Below are 18,640 nucleotides of genomic sequence, written 5' to 3' on the forward strand. Positions count from 1 at the left end.
AGCCCAGCTCCCAGCTTCTGCCCTTCTGGTGTTTACTCTGCCAGAGATTCCTTGGGAGTCCAGTAGAATTTTACCATGAACAGTCCCCATTTCCTATACATCACCACCCACCCTCAGATATGCACGGCCTCACTCCCTCCAGTTCTTGCTCACAATGGCAGTTTTGGGGTGAGGCCTACCCTGACCGCCTAGTTTGAAATGCCACCCTTCATGCCCCTCTTTTCCTCCACAGAACCCACCACCTTGTCACACACCATCTAATTTCCTAACCTGTCTTATTTTAATGAATGAATTCTGTTTATTTACGTTCCGGCTGCACCGGGTCTTCATTGCTGCACACAGGCTTTCTCTCGTGGTGGCGGGCAGGAGCGAGTCCCTAGTTCTGGTGCACGGGCTTGTTGCTGCGGAGGCTTCGCTTGTTGCTGAGTGTGGGCTCTAGAGCACAGACTCAGTAGTCGTGGTACATGGGCTTAGTTGCTCTGCGGTATATGGGATCCTCCCGGGCCAGGGATCAAACCCGTGTCCCGTGCATTGGCAGGCGGATTCTTAACCACTGGACCACTGGGGAAATTCCTAATGTCCTAGTTTGTCATGTTTATTGTCTGACTCTCACCCACTGGAATGGCAGTCTGAGAGCCGATGCCTGTTTGGGTCACAGTGTCCGGCAGGCACTTGACTTCCAGACCTTCCCCAGCCTGGTTTCTCAGTCCTGCCACCTAAGGGATGCCGTGGTGTCAGGGCCAGGCCCGCGATGCCGGCTTCGAACTACACATCCCCACTGAGCACTGACGCTTCCCAGTAACCAAACCTGGGTGTGCCTAGGGAGTTTTTCCAACCACACAAGAAAATAAAAAGCAACATCTTAACATTTGAAACAGCAACATAAAATGACTTTTTCCTCCCATGGAGACAGCTCAAGCTTGGAGCTTCCTTTTTAGAGGGAAAGACTGCTACTTGAAGAAGTACTGGAGCTACTTCTCAGGGTAAAAGGCTTGGTCTCTGAGGGGTAGACCCCATGCTTCGGGGATGCACAGGCATGGAGGAGAACAGGTGCCCCCCGCCCCTGTTGGGCGTACATGTGTACCTTCCTCTGGTGCTCAGCGTGGCCGCAGCTCCAGCAAATGGCCTTGGCAGCCGCCCTTTTTTATTCATCACATGGAAAGCGCTTGCCTCAGATTTCAGGTGACAGTGAAATGGCATCAGTTTAGGGGCCACAGACGATTGGGCCGGGTTTCAGGGAGGATGTGGAATTGGAGCTGGGTCTCCTCTGGGACCAGACGATGAAAGTGCTTGTGGCCTCGGGGAGGAGTGAACAGGAGGGCAGAAGACGGCAGGAAACTTCCAGAGGACATGCTGAGGCAGCTGGAGCTGAGCGAGAACTGGGGTGAGAGGTGCAAAAAGATTAAAATAGGGCCCGTGGAAGGGAGTTGGGAATGTCACGTTGTGAGAAAAGAAGACATGACACCCTCAGCATGGACCAGGAGGAGAGGAGGTCAGTCGGTGGTGATGGCCAAAGCTACCTTAGAATTCAAAGGGTCTGACTTCCCTGTTGGTCCAGTGGCTGAGACTCTGAGCTCCTGATGCAGGGGGCCCTAGTTCGATCCCTAGTCAGAGAACTAACTCCAACATGCTACAGTGAAGAGTTCACACAGCACAACTAAAGATTCTACATGCCGCAGCTAAGACATGGTGCAGCAAAAGAAATAATTTTTTAAAAATCCAAAGGGATCTTTCATACACAGAAAAGCATGCACAGCTGAGAGCCCCTATGGGCAGAGCCTCTAGGTTCCTCTGGGCCTTGGCCAGGTGGGGCACGGCTGTCCCTCTGAGCTGATTGCCCTTGTCCTTATTTCCTGGCCTGGTCAGACACGCACAGCCCTCCCAGCGTGTCCCTCTCCTGGTCTTTCCTTCCGTGATGCTGGCTTCTCACCTGTTTTCCAGGGTTCCCGTACATCCCTCTGACTTATCGCAGCCAACCTCACCAGACCCACCTCAGGCCTACTCTGCTCTGAATTTAGGGCTGTCAGATTTAGCAAATAAGGTTACAGGGCACCCAGTTAAATTTGAATTTTGGATAAACAATGAGTTGTTGTTGTTTTAGTGTAAGCGTGCAATGATTGTGCATGCCTGCTTGCTTAGTCACTTCAGTCGTGTCTGTGTCTACAACCCCATGGACTGTAGCCCACCAGGCTCCTCTGTCCGTGGGATTCTCCAGGCAAGAATGCTGGAGTGGGTAGCCATGCCCTCCCCCAGGGGGTCTTCCCAACCCAGGGGTTGAACCCGCTTCTGTTACATCTCCCGCTTTAGGCAGGTGGGTTCTTTACCACTTGAGACACCAGGTGGATTCTTTTACCCACCCAGCCACCTGGGAAGCCAAATACAGTAATTGGGATACATTTATAGTAGAAAATTGTTGCTTGCTTATTCAAGATCTAACTGTTTGCCCTGTATTTTCTCTGGCAACCCTCGTGAGGTCTGCATGGTGTTGGTTTGAGGTTTACCCTGCAGCCTATTAGGCGTGGGCCACCAATCGCTTCTCGACCTTTCTGCTAAGATCCAGGGTTGTGGGCAGCCCTCGTGAACATTCAGGAAAGTGGAGCAAGGTGGTTCTGCGGGGGACTTTGAAACCCGCCTTCTGTCTGGCCTCCACTCACTCTTGTCCCCATGTCATCTGCTTGTCCTCAGTGAGAACCCTCCCTTCTACCTGGCAGCTCTCCCCACCCCTCACCCCACCCACACTCTGGGCCATGGGCTTGAGGGTCACATCAGTCACCCTCTGCCTGTCCAAGGTGCCTTCCATCCTTCCCCATCACCTGATGGAATTCCCCTACCCCTCTTCCTGGGACCAGTTTCTGAGGCTGGGGATTGAACCCCCAGTTTTTTCCCCCAGAGCCAAGGACACCCATAGGTTTTGGAAAACATCCAAGAAAGATTTGAATAAGCCAGGTTTCCTTGAAGAGCCACGAGCTTTGTCCCACCTTCCCATAGCTGGGGCCTCCTTTGAGCCTTCCCTGGATTGTGAGGAAGAAATCTCCTTTTTGAAGCATCCACAGTATTCCTTTGGTGAGAAGGAAGCACCTCAAGACAGAAGTCCCCCTTCCAGGGACACCCTCGGGGTCTTTGAGGGATGGTCCTGGCCACTGTGCAGCAGGCTCCAGCCAGTTGCTCCCTTAGGACAGAAAGGACAGGGGTGATGGCCGAATCTTTGGGCCATCAGATAATTTATCATCATCATTACCACCACCATCATCACCACCATCACCATCGTCATCAGCTGCATGGTTCCTTCCAGGTCAGATACGTTTTCTCATTTAATTTTCAATGACCCTGGAGGTTAAGGAGTTTTACATATGGGGAAGCGGAGGTTTAGAATGCCTTTGGCATGGTCCCAGGAGACTGAAGGTCAATCAGAAGTGAGAAGGCCCCAGCCACTGCTGTCTCGGGTGCTTCAGGGCACCTAATTCTTCCTTGTCAAGGCAGGCAGGTGGGTCCAGCTCATAAATAACCTACCAAAGCAGTGAGTTTTGACCTCGCCATCCCAAGACCTTCTTAGAGGCACCCCCTTTTCACCAGAATCTTGTGTTCCTGAAGGTAGTGGATCAGGTGTCCTAAGAGACCCACCAGCTCTGAGATTCTCTGCCTTCTCTCTACATCCAGGCCTACTCAGGAAAGATTTCATCCTTGGTGGCTGCATGTCTAAGTATGTTCACGATAGTGTAGTCAAGGGTTTCCCAAAAGATGGTCCATGGACCACTAGTCCCTCTAGATGCTACATACAAAAGGCTGCCATGGGATAGTGCATTGGGAGACACTGATTCTGTAATTCCTTTTCGAGTCCATTGGTGTATGATGGCGTATTAATGGCACAAAAATGTCCTGCAAAGAAAAATAATCCATTTGACCTTGATGCAAATTTTCCAAAACTTACCCAACCATGGAAACTTTTTATTGAGTAACAACCATTAACATTTTGTGGAACTAGCTTTCCTTACAGTCTGCTTTGAGAAACAAAGATCTACTTCAAATCTTTTCTTATATAACTGGAAAAAAAAAAAAAGAAAATTCTCTTATTAATCCACTGAGCACTTGTTAGAGGTGGTTTGAGGGTCTCCCAAATGTAGAACGTGTGCTCCATTCTGACACTGCACAGAAGTATAATAATAAAGTGTTAGTCACTCAGTTGTGTCCGACTCTTTGGACCCCATGGACTGTAGCCCACCAGGCTTCTCTGTCCATGGGGATTGTCCAGGCAAGAATACTGGAGTAGGTTGGCAAGCCCTTCTCCAGGGGATCTTCCTGACCCAGGGACCAAACCCGAGTCTCCTGCATTGCAGGCAGATTCTTTACCACTGAGCGACCAGGGAAGCCCTACAGTAATAAGTATAATAATAAGAAGAATTCATGCAGTACTTATCACATGGCCAGCCTCTCCACTAACCTTTGTGATCTTCCATCTTTACCACAAGGCTATGAGATGTGGTTTTGTTCCCGTTTTAAAGATGAGGAGACTGGAGCACAGGGCGACGCTGTGAGCAGCCCGGGTCAGCCTGTAAACGAAGCTGCATCTCTCAGTGAGATGTTTCCGGTCTTCGTCATTCTGCCCAGCACCCCCTGAAGAAGGCACAGAACCGGGGAGGTGGGATGTGGCGGGGGCGGGGGGCGGGGTTTGAGAGCAGGGCTGTGGTGGGACCTCACCCCTGCTCAGCGCCTGCTCCCCCCACTTTTGTCCCCGCAGGTCTACCTGGCTGAAGCCGTGCTGTGGGAAGAGAGCAGCCGTGTGGCAGGTATTTTTGCTCAGTGCGAGTGTCAACAGTTTCCTGGTAGCCTGTGTAATATTGGTGGTGATTCTCCTGACTCTGGAACTTCTAATAGATATAAAGCTTCTCCAGTGTGAGTAGCAAGAGAGATACATATGCAAACACATATGATGTCAATATTCCATGTGCATCCATCAGGGGTCCCCAACTAGCAGTGAGATCTGCCCCCGGCCCGACGGCTGTCCCCACCCCATCACCCCCTGGCCCCATATCTCATGGGGGTGACCATGGGGAAAAAAGCATCTGGCAGCCTCTCTCTCTGTCACCCCAGCATTGGTTTGCCCCCTTCACTCCACCCAATGTGGCCTCTTCACTCCCCCTCCCCAGCATGCCATGATCAGCAACTGATCAGATCCAAAACGTTGGGGACCCCTGTGTGCACTTTTTTTTTTTTTAATTGTTCCCATTTGGAATTTTCCAGATTGGAATTTTCTGTAGCTTAGAGTTCCCACGTGTGGAGGCATCTCACTTTGTAGTAACCTGTAATGATAGCAGCCACAGTGATGCTAGGATTCCTTGTATTTTTAACCAGTTGTAAGTTGGCAGGGTTGCGTGTCTATAACGTGATCATTTTGGAATCATTTCTCCATGCATCTGATCCTAGTAGCACCCCTGGGAGACAGGCAAGATGGCTCTTAGCCCTTTCTATGGATTTGGGAATGAAGCTTGGGAGAAGTTAGACTTTCCCTTGGTGAGAGGTGTTGGAGCTGGGATGTCGAGCCATCAGGCCAGTTTTCTTCCTCACCCTGGTCCTGGTGGTGTTGGTCCTGCTTTCATGGGAGCCTGACGCACGTGGTGGCTTGTCTGCCGCCTCTCTGTCCTTGCAGATGTCCCTTGGCAGCACAGCCATCAGAGCAGAGGGTCCTCCTTCTGCCCCCAGCCCCTGGTAGACCCTGGTTTGGTGTACCAGCAGGAAGGGCCAAGGGCCTTGACTCTTGGCTTTGGGTGAGTGAGTGCTCTTTGGTTCCCCAGAGGTCCCCTAGTCGGAGGGTGGTTCATTCAAATGCAAATTAAAAAAAGAAATGAAATTGTGGGCCCTCTGAGAGATTTCCTTCCCTGCCATTGCCAAAATCCAGGACTATCGATCTGGCCACCCCCAGACCTGTTCTGTCATCTTAGATTTGTTTTCTTCTCAGTCGCCCCCAGGTCCCTTACTGGAGTCTCTGCATTCAGGGTCCGTCAGAGCTCCCGCCAACCTGTTCGCCTTCCCTCCTCTCTGAGAGGGCGGCGGGGAGTACAGAGTTGCTTTTGTCTGATGAGCCTCATTGGCTTTGTACAGCTGGTGGCCCCTTGGTTCTAATCACCGTATCTCCCAGCAGAAAGTAACCAGCGCTGATTTTACACTCAGCCTGTCTTCAATTATACTGTGTTGTCTATTTTCCCTCCCACTCATCCCTCCGTCTGCTTTTTATGAGGTCTGACCATAACAGAGTCTTTCTTTCCCTGTTGTGGGTTATACCCGGGGCCCTTGGCCGCTCAGGCATTGGGTAGAACCGAGAACACAGCCGACACTGGAATTTTGCTTAAAATTAAGTATCCAGGAGATTGATTTTGGTGGGAGATCCAATAGCAGCTCATAAAAGGCATCTTAAATTCCATAAAATGCACAATCAGAGATTTATTGCTCTTCTAAAGCAAACCGTAAAAAAAGGCCCAGGAATTCATTTGAGAAATAATGGGGAGAGATTTTATGTTTCCAGAATCATCTGGAGGTCCCTTCAGAATCACGCAGGCCTCAGCCTCACAGTTCCCACTCATCTTCATGTGACCCACGGTGGGGCAGGCCTTGCCTTCTGAGGCTCGTATTGGCCTCAAGCCAGGGGCCCCAGAGTCTCCCACCTGGAACCTGGTGTTGCAGCTTTCTGACCCTGGATATGCTCCAGGACTTCGTTTCCACTTGCCCATCTCAGAGTTTTCGGGAGACTGTGGGTTCCTCTCTTTGGGCCAGCCTGCCCCACTGATGGCTCAGGGCATTTTTCCTGGGCCCCCAGGGGAGCTGAGCTACGTGCTGAGCAGGCCTGGCCAGAGCGCAGTAGGGAAGCGTGCTCCCAGCAGCATTCCTGCGCCTTGTTTCGGCTCTGCCACGCCGCCCGGGGTCACCCACTGCTACCACTCTCTCTTTCGGGCTGGCCCTCTGAGTGGCATCCCCTCCTGCCCTCTCTCTATCAAAGCCCATTTGCCCTTGTCCTGGGCCCCAGCATCCTACAGTTAGCCTCAGAGCTCCTATACCATGAAAGGGTCTACCAGAGGTGGTGCCTTAGTGCCAAGGACTGTCTGGTGGAAGGCAGGATGGGAGCTTTCAGTGGCTGCTGGTGCTCCCTGCTCACGCTCTGGGGGCAGGAAGCTATGGCACTTTCGGGAGGCTGACATCCCCTCCCCACCCCCAGCTCCCTCTGCCAGTCCCAGCTCCAGTCTTCTCCCCAGCATACTCTGGCTAACACTGCCATCTCAGCCACTCAGAATTTTCAGAATGAGAAGTCAAAGGAAGCTTGCCTTAAATCCCACTCACAGTGCACGGTGCTTTGGGGGTCAGTTGTGGTGGGGATTTCTGAAAGCTCATCTAGACCTGACCACAGCTGCCTCCGCTGGTCCGAGAGCCCTGGCTGTCTCCATCAATCCCCTCTGGAAGCCTTCTTTCTGGACGCAAAGCCCACAGTGGCTGGTGGGACCGAGCTGGAACTCAGAGGCCGCCTGTGGGGAGATGGAGGCAGCCTCTCAGATAGAAGGGAAAACAGCATCACAGACCCACCCACCTCCCTCCACCTCCTTTGTAGACCCCCCTTAAAGCTCCCTCACGTTCTCTGGCCTGATTGCTTCCCAATCCAAGTGCCCACTCTCCGGGCTCCTGAAGGACTGCCTCCATGCCACAAAGCCTGCTTTGCTGATGGACCTCATTCCTTACTCCTAAAATTGACCCTGCTACTGTGCTTGCAGTTTCCAGCGCATTCCAGTTTGCCGGCGTGATACACTGGATCAGCCTGGTCATCCTGTCGGTGTTCTTCTCAGAGGTAGGTTGAGATTTGGGCCCTGGGACCGTCTCTTTAGGGCAACTCCTGTCCCAGGGGGACGAAGCTTTAGTCTCTTGGCCCTTGAGGCTGCAAAGAGGGAGACGTGATACGGGGAGCGAAGTTGTGTGCTGGGCCTCGGCGGGTGGCCCAGACGGTGAGCAGGTGTCGTCCAGGTAAGGATGGATAGTGACCTCTGTGAAGGTGAGGCTGAGTGGGAGGGGGTTGAGGGAGAGCAGATGGTTCGTGTGGCTGGTGAGGAGCAGGCAGAGGCCGGGCCAAAGCCCAGGGGCCTGGAGATGGGGAAACTGACTGGGACGGTGGTCCTGGATGCACGGGGGGCCAAGGCTCAGGAGGCAGAGAGACGGAGTCACGGGCCAGGCAGTGGACTTGACCCAGGTTTTGATGGGGAACAGGGTCTGGCTAGACTGAGCTGTGACCCTTCCGTGGGAGCAAAGGGGCAGGTGTCTGGAGTCAGGGAGCACAGGTGCCCTTTGCCATTGCTAGAGTCGCTGATGAAGCCCCAGCCCATATCTCTGTGTGTGAGATAAGAGGGGAAAAGTGCCTAGAAGCCCTAGGACCCTGGGTTTTGATGGGAGCTGATAGCCTTGAGTGCCTCTGAAAGGGATAGGAATCAGGATCTCGGCCCAATTCCTCTGCCTTGATGGGAGAGTGAGTGGCCAGTCCTCTGAGCGGCTCCTGGCCTGTCACAGTGACCCCTGCCTGCGTTTCAAGGGCATCGACTTGGGGCTCTTCCCAGCAGGGTCTATGGGAAGGCTGAGAAGACTGGGCTTCGTCCTGTGGGCGGCAGGTCTTTATAGAACTAGAGAGTTTTGTGTGGCAGCCCGGTTCTTCCTAATGGAAGATGGGCCCGAGTCAGCTGACCACTGGCCTGCTCCCTCTGTGTGCCGTCACCCCACACTGCTGCAGGTCCAGATTACCCCGCGCAGAGTCCCACTGGGGCCTCTCAACGTGGTCAGGAGGCGTGGGGAGGAAGTCAGAAAGGAATATGGTACAGAGCCTGTTGGGGAGGCATATAGGCTTGTGCACATACACATATGCACACACACATACACACACAGCTCACACCAGCTTAGAAGCAGAGGGGCCTCTGAGTCCCAGAGCACAGCAGGGCCTCAAAGGGCGGAAGGATGCTCTGGGAGAGCAGTGATGTGGGTGGAGGGATGGAAGTAGAGAGTGTTTTGTGATGTGATCAGGGAAACCGAGGAGTCAGGCACCTAGGATCCTCTCGTGTGCGGGGTTCTCGGTGGGCCGGCTCTGACACCGGCTAGTGGCATGCACTCAGGGGAGGCCCAGGCCCCTTAGGCCTGGAGTCCAGAATCCTCCGCCTGGGCGTGGGGTGTGCTGGGCTGGGCAGCAGGCATTCCTCACCCGGAACATTCTCTCCCCGGGCCTTAGATCCTGCAGCCCACGAAGTTGGCCAGCAAGCCTGGGCTCAGACTGAGGGGGTAGACCCAACACTGCCCCTCCTGGGAGGTGTCCCCACCAGCTCACCAAGGTCACTGCCCCAGAGATGCTTCAGCCCCCAGATGGTGCCTGCCCCCCGGCCTGCTGCCCCTCGGAGGGTCCTTGTCTCCGGCCGAGGGGCCCCCTTGTCTCCGCTCACCAGCGCTCCCTCCCACACATACACGGGCCGTGGCCAGATGTCTGCTTGATGCAAGCTTGGAAAATGTGCCATGTGTCTATGACTGCCAACAAAAATGTTTAATCAGTTGCTGCGGTTCTTCCATCTATCCCTCCGCTTTGGTTTTATTGGCTTCACAGAATTTATTACCCAGCGTTAATTTGGCATTCCCTCCCTGTCACTGCTAGAGACGAGCCACCTGAAACAGACAAGCCCCTGTGTAGCAGCATCGTGGCTTCAGACCCTCACCCGCCCCCCGCCCTGTCTCCACACCGTGGAAGGGGGCTGGGCTTCCCACAGGCTCAGCAGGGAGAGCTGGGGGCTGGGGGGAGAATGACTGCTACTTTGGACCTTGTCAGAGAGAGGGTGGGGCTGTAAGGTGGGAGTAATGGGGGGTGGGGGTAACAGGGGTAACAGGAATAATAGAGGGATAACAGGAAAGTAACAGGGGAGACCTGTCTTCCCCAGCACAGCCAGCCCCTCTTGAGGGGCAGCCCAGCTCGTGAGCCTGGGTGTCCCTGGAGCTCCCAGGAGAACCTAGCATCTGAAGAGGTTAGAGCCATCCCACCGAGCAGGGGGCCCAGCCCCAGACTGTGGACCGAGGCTGACCCAAGTGAGGCCTGTTAGGAACCAGGCTGCGCAGCAGGGGATAAGCAAAGGGCAAGGGAGCGAAGCTTCATCTGTGTTCCCATCACTCCCTATGGCTTGGGCTCGCATTGCCATGCGTCCCCCACCCCCTGCCCCATCTGAGGAAAAGTTGTCCTCCACAAAACCAGCCCGTGGTGCCAAAAAGCTTGGAGACCGCTGCCATAGAGGCTCCCAACCCCTACTCCCCGGAGGGTTGGAAGTGTGTGAAGGTGTCTGTGCTTCTCACAATGACAGGGGCACCTCTAGTGGGAGTCAACTGTCCCTCCGCCATGGAGCAGGCTTGCAGATTTGCCTGCTGAAAATGCCAAAAGTGTCCCTTTAAAACCATGCAGACAAGGACTGCAGCCCAGGGTCACATAGCCAGTTTCCACCAAAACGGGGCCCAAGGCTCCGGACTCTTATCTGGCCTGTCGCCACTGCATGCCCCCTCCCTACCCACCTGCCTTGGGCCTGGTGCACGCAGGCGGGGAGCAGACTAAGAATCTGAGGGAAAGGTCTGGGTCAGCAACCGAGAAAGAAAAGGCCTGACCCTGTGATACTTCTGACCACAGATCCAGCACACACCCCCCCCCCCCCCCCCCCTAGGGAGAAGCCAACACCGCCCCTTCAGGGCTGGCCCTTGTCCCTCTGGGGAGCGCCCAGGGCCATGGCCGCGGGCCGGGGGTGGGTGTGGTGTCCAGGAAGGTCCCACCCAAAGGGCTCCTGAGGCCAGGCAGCCGGTCACCTATTCCTGAGCCACGTTCCACCCCACGTCTCAGCTGAGCTTTAGGACAGTCCCCGAGTCAGGCAGGACATTTTGTGAGTTAGGAAACTGAGGCTGTGGAAGAGAGAAAACTGCCAGGCCCTCAGGAAGACGGGCGGCATGAATGCAGGCCCCCAGGCGGGTATGTGAGCGCCAGCCTGTCCTCGCCCATCTCAGAGCTCCAGGGGCTGCTCCAGGGAAGACGCCCCAGAGCACAGAGCTGAGTCTGGAGATGAGAAATATGGGGCTGCTTTGGGCTCAGTGTGAAGGCATCTATTTTTTTTAATTAATTAATTAAATTTAATTGGAGAATAATTACTTTACAATATTATGATGGCTTTTGCCAAACATCAACATGAATCAGCCACAGGTATATATGTGTCCCCCCATCCTGCATCTCCCTCCCACTTCCCTCCCCACCCTATCCCCCTGGGTTGTCCCAGAGCATTGGTTTTGGGTGCCCTGCATGATGAAGCATCGTGCATTGAACTTGCACTGGTCATCTCTTTTACATACGGTAATTCAGTTTGAGGACATCTGTTCAAACAGGCCAAGCTATTCAGCAGCAAGGCAGATGCTTCTCAATGTAGTGAGAGTAGGCGCCCCACATGCAGTCAGGCCGGGCAGGGTCCCTGCAGGGGCATGAGGTGAATGTGGATGCCTGGCCAGCTTCCTGGGCCGTGTCAGGCAGGGTCATCCCGCTTCCTCCTGCTTCCATGGGGCCCTGCAGCTCTGAGACTGGGCAGAGCCTTCGGAATCCAGATGGACAGTTGTGCAAACTGTGCAAACAATTTCCAAACCACCCTTGGCTGAGACCAGGCCCAGTGATCACTTGCAACTGGGGAGGCCAGCTGCTTTTCTTCCTGAGACTCCACGAGGCCTGGGGGCCCAGCCAGGCTGGGTCACCCTGCAGCAGGGCCTGAGCGCAGGTCATAGGGTGTTGGAACTGTTCCCTAGCCACGGTGGAGATGCAGAGAGGCCCAGCTCCTTTTCCTGGAAGAGGGGAAAGCTAGCCCATGGTTGGCCTTGTAGATGGGAGCCTTAAGGCAGGGGCAGCAGCCTCTGCTTCTTCCTTCTGTTTATTATTATTAGGATTCTATTGAGGTGAAATTCACAAAACAGAGCCTTTTATTTTTATTGATCGATTGATTTTTGGCTGTGATGGGTCTTTGTTGCTGCACATAGACTTTCTCTAATTATGGCAAGAGGTGGGCTACTCTTCATTGCTGTGTGCGGGCTTCTCATTGAGGTGGCTCCTCTTGTTGCGGAGCACAGGCTCTAGAATGTGCAGGCTCAGTAGTTGTGGCACAGGGGCTTAGTTGCTCGGAGGCATGTGGGATCATCCCCGTCCAGGGATTGAACCTGTGTGCCCTGCACTGGCAGGCAGATTCTTAACCACTAGACCACCAGGGAAGTCCTGACATAACAGCCTTTTACAGGTTCAGTGGCATTTAGCCCCCAGTATTGTGCAACCATCACCCCTTCCTAGTTCCAAAGCATTTTCATCACCCACAAAGGAGACCCTGGCCCCATTGAGTGGCCACTCCCCCATTCCCCCTCTCCCCCAGCCCCTGCCAGCCACACCAATCTGCTTTCTGATTCTATGAACTTAACTATTCTGGATATTTCATAAAGGTGGAATCGTTCAATATGTGACCTTTGGGGTCTGGCTCTTTCACGCAACATGTTTTCAAGTTCGTTCACACTGTAGCGTGGTTCAGTGCCTCTTCCCTTTTTATGTCTCAGTACCCCTTCCACTGTATGGGTAGACCATACTTGGTGCATCCACACATCAGTTGATCAAGGTTTCTTTTAACTTTGGCTGTTACAGCAGAGAGAGCAAATCCTTCCTCCTTTTGTTTTCTTTGGCCCTTCGGCGGATTGAAAAGAATGAGACTCACTCACGTTGGGGAGGCAGTCTGCTTTTACTCAGTCTACTGGTTCAAATGATAATCTTATCAGAAACACCCTCCCAGACACACCCCAAAATGATGTCTGGCCAGACATCTGAACACCCGTGGCCCAGCCAAGCTGACCCATATAATTAATCTCCCAGTGCCTAATAGAGAGCCTGGCACAGAGGTGCATGTGTGCTAAGTTGCTTCAGTTGTGTTCAACTCTGTGACCCTATGGACTGTAGCCCACCAGGCTCCTCTGTCCTTTGGATTCTCCAGGCAAGACTACTGGGAGTGGGTAGCTATTTCCTTCTCCAGGGGATCTTCCCAACCTCGGGATCAAACCTGCATCTTTCAAGTCTCCTGCATTGGCAGGCAGGTTCTTTACCACTAGTGCCACCTGGGAAGCCCAGAGGAGGCACCTGGAAAAAGGAAGCTCTCACTCACTCATCCAGCTCCTACTCTTGAGTGACTCTATGCCCGGTGCTGTAGGTGGTGTAGGGTGTGAGGATTCTGCCCTGATAATCAAGACGCAGGCCCAGTTCAGGTGTTTACCGTCTACTGGGAAGGAGCCAAGCAGACATGCATAATGAGAACAAGAAACAGAGCTTAAATCTCCCACTGACTGCAGCGGGAGGGGCTGCAAGCTGCTGGTGGATGTGTGAGCTGCCAGGTGGGTGCGGGGATGGAGGGCCTTCGGGCAGTGGTCACAGAGCGAACAAGGGACCGAGAAACAGCAACCACAGCATGTCAGGGTGTTGACTGAGGCAGGGGCGGTGGGGAGAGATGTCCTGGGGACCAGGCCGGGTAACGAGGTCCCCTCCAGGTCTTGCTCAAGAGTGAGGCATCTTGTTCAGGAGTGGGGTGCCTTGCTCAGGAGTGGGGCATCGTGTTCAGAGTGGGGAGGAGGCTCCAAGCAGGAGAGCGGAGTGATGAAATTGGCCTTTTAGAGAAATCGCCCAGGCAAGGCGGTGAGGAGTGGGTGTTCGAAGTAGGAGGGAGACTGGAATTTGGGGACTGTTTGGGAGATGTGGTTCAGTGTCGGGGTTAAAGGTTTGACCCAGAGCAGTGGAAGCAGGATGGAGGAAGGGACAAGCTGGATGGAGTTGAAGGAGCTAAACTCTGCAGTACATGGGGACTGGCGATCATGGAGGGGAGCATGTGAGCAAGAGAGGGGGGCAAGCAGGACTTCCCGGTGGGGGAGGAACTGGTCTCCTAAGAGGGGGTGGGGATGCCCTTCACTAAGCCCAGAAACTGCTGCAGGAGGAGGGGGGAGGGGAGGGAGGCCTCAAGGTGTCCGGTGGGAGTTGAGGCCAAGGGTGCAGTCGTCTGGGGACCGGGAAGCATGAGAGGAGAAATGGAGCCCAGGGAAACAATTTGAGGATGGAAAGCTGACTGAGACGATGTAGCCAGGAGGTGGGCGAAGAATCCAGAGGGGTTGGGACCCTGGAAACCAAAGAAGGAAGGAAGGAAGGAACCGGCCAAGGAAGCCAGTGGTGCACCCCCCAAGCTGCCGAGGAGTCAGCACTAATCAGGTGCAGGCAGTTTTGGTGAGGGCCGGCATCAGGTTGCAGTGGGTTCAATGGAGACACCTCTTCAGAAACTTGGGAGAAGAGACAGGGGGGTTGGCTTCAGGGAGACTTGGGGTCAGTGAGAGATGCTTCAGGACCGAGAAGTGGAGATGTTCACATGCTGAGAGGGAGTTCTAGAACAAACTATGCTTGTCTTGTGGATTCCAGCCTCTCCTCTCGGACCCACGCCTAGCATGGTACCCCCGCCCCCCGCAGCCCCCCGCGCCTGGAGCATACAGTCGGGTCTGTCAGCGCTTAATGCGCTGCCCTTGGTCACGTGGTCGCCACCATGCTCTATCCTGCCGGCCTTGAACCCATTCTTTTAAGGTAGCTGGGAACCGCCTGCTGAAATGAAACCAGTGCAGCCAGTGCGCCTGTCGGCTCCGGTGTCTGGTGCGGGGTCACCTATGGACCCCTAGGGCGGAGGCTGCCCAGGGAGCAGGCAGATTCCCTTCACCATCCGGATCCGGGGACATTTGGAAGACCTGAGGGTGGAGGAGGGAAGTGGGGGAGCCGCTCACTCTGCTCCTGTTTTATCAATGCCTAACTCCAGGGGGCGCGCTTGTGCTGCCCTGCGGTCACCCCTAAAAGGTTTCTCAACCGAATAAACCTTTCTTCTGCAAACAAATCGAAGACTGCTTTCAGCTCCCACAGAGGTCTCTCCCATTTCCTAAGTTCTCCTTGTAGCGGAATCCCGGGCGGTGTGCCTACCTCTTGCTGCTCTAGTTTAAAAGGAGGCTTGCAGGGGAGGGAGCCTGCAGCCATCTTGGCAGCAGAAACTTGCTCAGGGGTAGATAGGCTTCTTGAGGAAGCACCAGGGGTCGGCCCCCAGTGGCCTGGTGCCCATCGTGGGTATTCCTTAGGCCAGGCGGCTCCCCAGAGAGCCCGGGTACCGCCCCACTCCCCAGACCCACCAGCTGCAGTGTTGCAGGGGCACAGGCTCAGGGCGAGATGTGCGCTGCTTCCTTCTTCCTGGCTGGTGGGCCCAGCTCTGGGGATGGGTCTGTAAGGGGCAAGGGTGCCAGCCCCAATGCTGCTCACCAATCAATGAGCCAGGGAATCTCTCTGCCTGGAGAAGGGGTTGTTGTTCAGTTGCTAACTCTTTGCAGGTGCAACGGTCAGGTCTTCCCACCCACCCTCATGCTCCCTGAAGCCTGAGCCCCTTCCCTGGGGAGAAGGAAGGGGCGTCCCTCCTGAGAGCAGAGCTTCCCAAGGGAAAAGATGAGGGCGCTAGGGTAGGAAGGAAGAAGGGCCTGGGAACCAGAAGCTTTACCTGCCCCTCTCAGCCTCAGTTTCTGTATCTGTAAAATGGCAGAAGACCTTGGCTTATAGTAAATAATAAATGGTGACATCCTGTAGGTTTGGCCAAGCCTATCTTGAGTGTGGAGGAGGCTGAAAGCTCTTAGTCCCAGGAGGGACAGAGGCAGCTGGAATTCAGGGTACAGGTCCCTCAGTCCCTCCCTGCCTCAAAGACCTTTGCAACGCTTGGGGGCCGGATCGCAAGGCTGAGGGTCTTGGGGTGGGGGATGGGTGGCTTTGGTCAATGTCCCATGGTTAGTAAGGTTTAGTCAGAACCAGAAAGGGGCCCTGACCTTTGATTCCTAGTCGAACTCTCTTTCTCCTTGTTGCGTCTGGGCATGTGGCTTCCTTGGTTTCACCCAGGGCACTGTCACCTCATACATCCCCGCCATTCTGTTGGGACCCCAGGAGAGTTTGTTTAAAAGGCAAATTCTTGGGCCCTTCACCCAGAGGTCCTGACATCCTGGATCTCCATGAGAGTCCAGGAATCTTCATTTTAAACAAAACCCCAGGAGTGATGCTGAAATTAAAGCTCTAGTACTTTGGCCACCTGATGTAAAGAGCCGACTCATTGGAAAAGAACCTGATGCTGGGAAAGATTGAGGGCAGGAGGAGAAGGGGGCGACAGAGCATGAGATGGTTAGATAGCATCTTTGACTCACTTGACATAAGTCTGAGAAAACTCCAGGAGACAGTGAAGCATAGGGAAGCCTAGCATGCTGCAGCCCATGGGGTCATAAAGAGTCAGACACGACTTAGCAACTGAACAACAAATAACAACCCAGATGTTGCTGAAGCAGGGGGTCCTTGCCAGCACTTTGAGGAACACTAGCTATCAATGGGTTTGTTGACCAGGGCGAGACCCATGGGGGGCGCTGTGAGGTGGGAGGGCAGAATGCCTTGATACCTGCAAAGGATGCTACAGGGGAAAAGCCCCTGGGTGGGGTGTTTCAGAGCTGGGTTCTCATTCCAGCTTTGACCCTGATTCAGAGCCACCAGTTCCAGGCCATTTCCCTTCTCCAGCAGGAGGCTGGCCCAGGAGGGGTTTCCCAAGCCCTTTCCACAGCTGCTTTTAGCTGTTCTGTTTCCATGGGCTGGGCTAGAAAGAAAAGGTTCCCTCAGTTGGCGGGGAGGGTGGGGGTTGCTGTGGATGGACCAGCAAGGATGGAAGGCAGGAGGCAGGTGCTTCTGCTGTTCTGCTTGCCTTCCTGGCATGACTTTGGCCCAGGAGCCCATCAAGCCTCCATCCCTTCCTAGAGCACAGAGGCTGCTTGTATGCTGCCTGCCCCCCTCTGCCGCAGGTTCCTGGCTGAGTCTCAGCCTGGCCAGCTCCCTTCCTCCTCCCCCTCCTCCCCGCCTCTACCCCCCACCCTGGGCCACTGACTTTTCAGTAAGTGCTGCTTTGTTTATAAAGAAGCAGGATGATTCCCTTTTAATGAGGTTCTGAGAGTAGTCAAACCAAGAAGGGAAAGGAATAGTGGTTTCCAGGGGCTGCAGGAGGCGGGAGACGGGGAATTAATGTGTAATGGACACAGAGTTTCAGTTTGGGGTGATGAAAAAGTTCTGGAGGTGGATGATGGTAAAGGTTGCACAATAATGTGAATGTACTTTATGCCACAGAGTCTAAAATGTGTGTGTGTGTGTGTGTGTCTGTGTGTGTGTGTGTATTTTACCACAATCTCAAAAGGAGCAGCAGAAGGAGAAATCATATTTGGACCAGGCCCTGTTCCCCTCTGTGTTAGCCAGGACTTTTTGCTTTGGGAGCCTCAGAATTGTGTGTGGGGGGTGGATGTGGCTTGTGTATCCTTTCAGAGGAGACAAATGCTGAGTTTCAAAGTCAGCACAATTCGAGGGAGTGAAGAGCAACAGGAGACACTGGGACAGTGTCGGGTGTTCTCATGTAGCCTGAGTATACAACGCGGAGTCAGCGACCTCTGGGTCCAAATACTGACTCACTGCCCAATGCCTGAGTGACACTGGGCAGCTTCCTTAACCCCTCTGAGCATCAGCTTCCCCTTCTGTAAAATGGGAGTCATGTGTAAGGAGGGCCGGCCCAGGATTTGCAACCTACTCATACATCCCAGATAGCAAATGTTAGTCTCATACGGAACTGGAAGATGTGTATCTCCTAACCCATCTCTCTAGTGGAAGAGGATATGGGCCCAGAGAGGGGGTTTGACTTGCCCACAGCCACACAACCAGTTCATTACTGAGCTGTGACCTCAAGATACCAGACCACCAACCCAGATCTCTCTGCACCCACTCGGAGCTGCAGTAGTTAAGGGAGAGATCGGGAAACCACGTGGAAGGGACATCAGGCTGCCATGTGTCCCTCCCTGTTCTCAAACATGGTGACATAACAGGCTGCCACCAGCGTCCCTCCTTCTCATCCGCTCATGGAAATCGGGATAGTCCTTCATGAGGAAGAGGTAGACTTTAGCAGCCAGTCATTTTTGTGGCCTAAGTATGGGTAGAGATCCCTAGGCTTTCTGCAGCTTTTGCCAAGTTCAGGTGGCTGACCTTGTATTGAGTTGGCAAAAAAAAAATTCGGGTGGGTTTTCTGAACAAACTTTTTGGCCAACCCAATCCTATAGGCGTGTAGGAGAACGGACCCCACCTGAAGGGAATTGCTGTGAACTTCTCACCTTGGTTCAGGGAAGGACCTAAGACAAATATACTAGGGTCATACAAGACCAGGTTCTAAGTATCTTCTTTGGAGAAAAAGGTACTCTTGGTGAGGAAGCCACCCCAGAAGGCAGAGGCATTGAAATGAGTTATGGAGTGTTTTAAGGAATCAGTCAGGCATGCATTTATTCATCACTCACGTGGGTAATCACTCAGTCTCACTCTATGCCAGAGACTGGGACAAAGGAGAGAAATCAGACAATGTCTCCTCATCCTTAACTGGGGCATCAAGCAGGCAGTCACCACAAGGTAAGATGAAGTCTGGGGGAGGGGACAGCAGCGATTGAGGTTTCCAAGGACTATAGGGACACCCAGGAAAGAGGCACCAAGCCT

The 18,640-nt window shown here is 53.9% G+C and overlaps 1 protein-coding gene across 4 annotated transcripts in view; it reads left to right on the top strand.

Annotated features, from left to right (window-relative positions):
* Positions 1-18,640, top strand: part of TMEM266 (transmembrane protein 266) — a 123,557-nt gene that overhangs the window by 71,570 nt on the left and 33,347 nt on the right. For 3 of the 4 annotated variants that reach the window (XM_043921847.1, XM_043921848.1, XM_043921849.1), the window contains 2 exons: positions 4,736-4,890; positions 7,752-7,825. In XM_043921847.1, coding sequence (XP_043777782.1) covers positions 4,736-4,890; positions 7,752-7,825 — 229 coding nt within the window. The remainder of the gene's footprint in view (positions 1-4,735; positions 4,891-7,751; positions 7,826-18,640) is intronic. The other variant, XM_043921850.1, reaches the window with a different exon arrangement.

This window comes from Cervus elaphus, chromosome 13 (genome assembly GCF_910594005.1).
Source record: "Cervus elaphus chromosome 13, mCerEla1.1, whole genome shotgun sequence".
Lineage (NCBI taxonomy): Eukaryota > Metazoa > Chordata > Mammalia > Artiodactyla > Cervidae > Cervus > Cervus elaphus.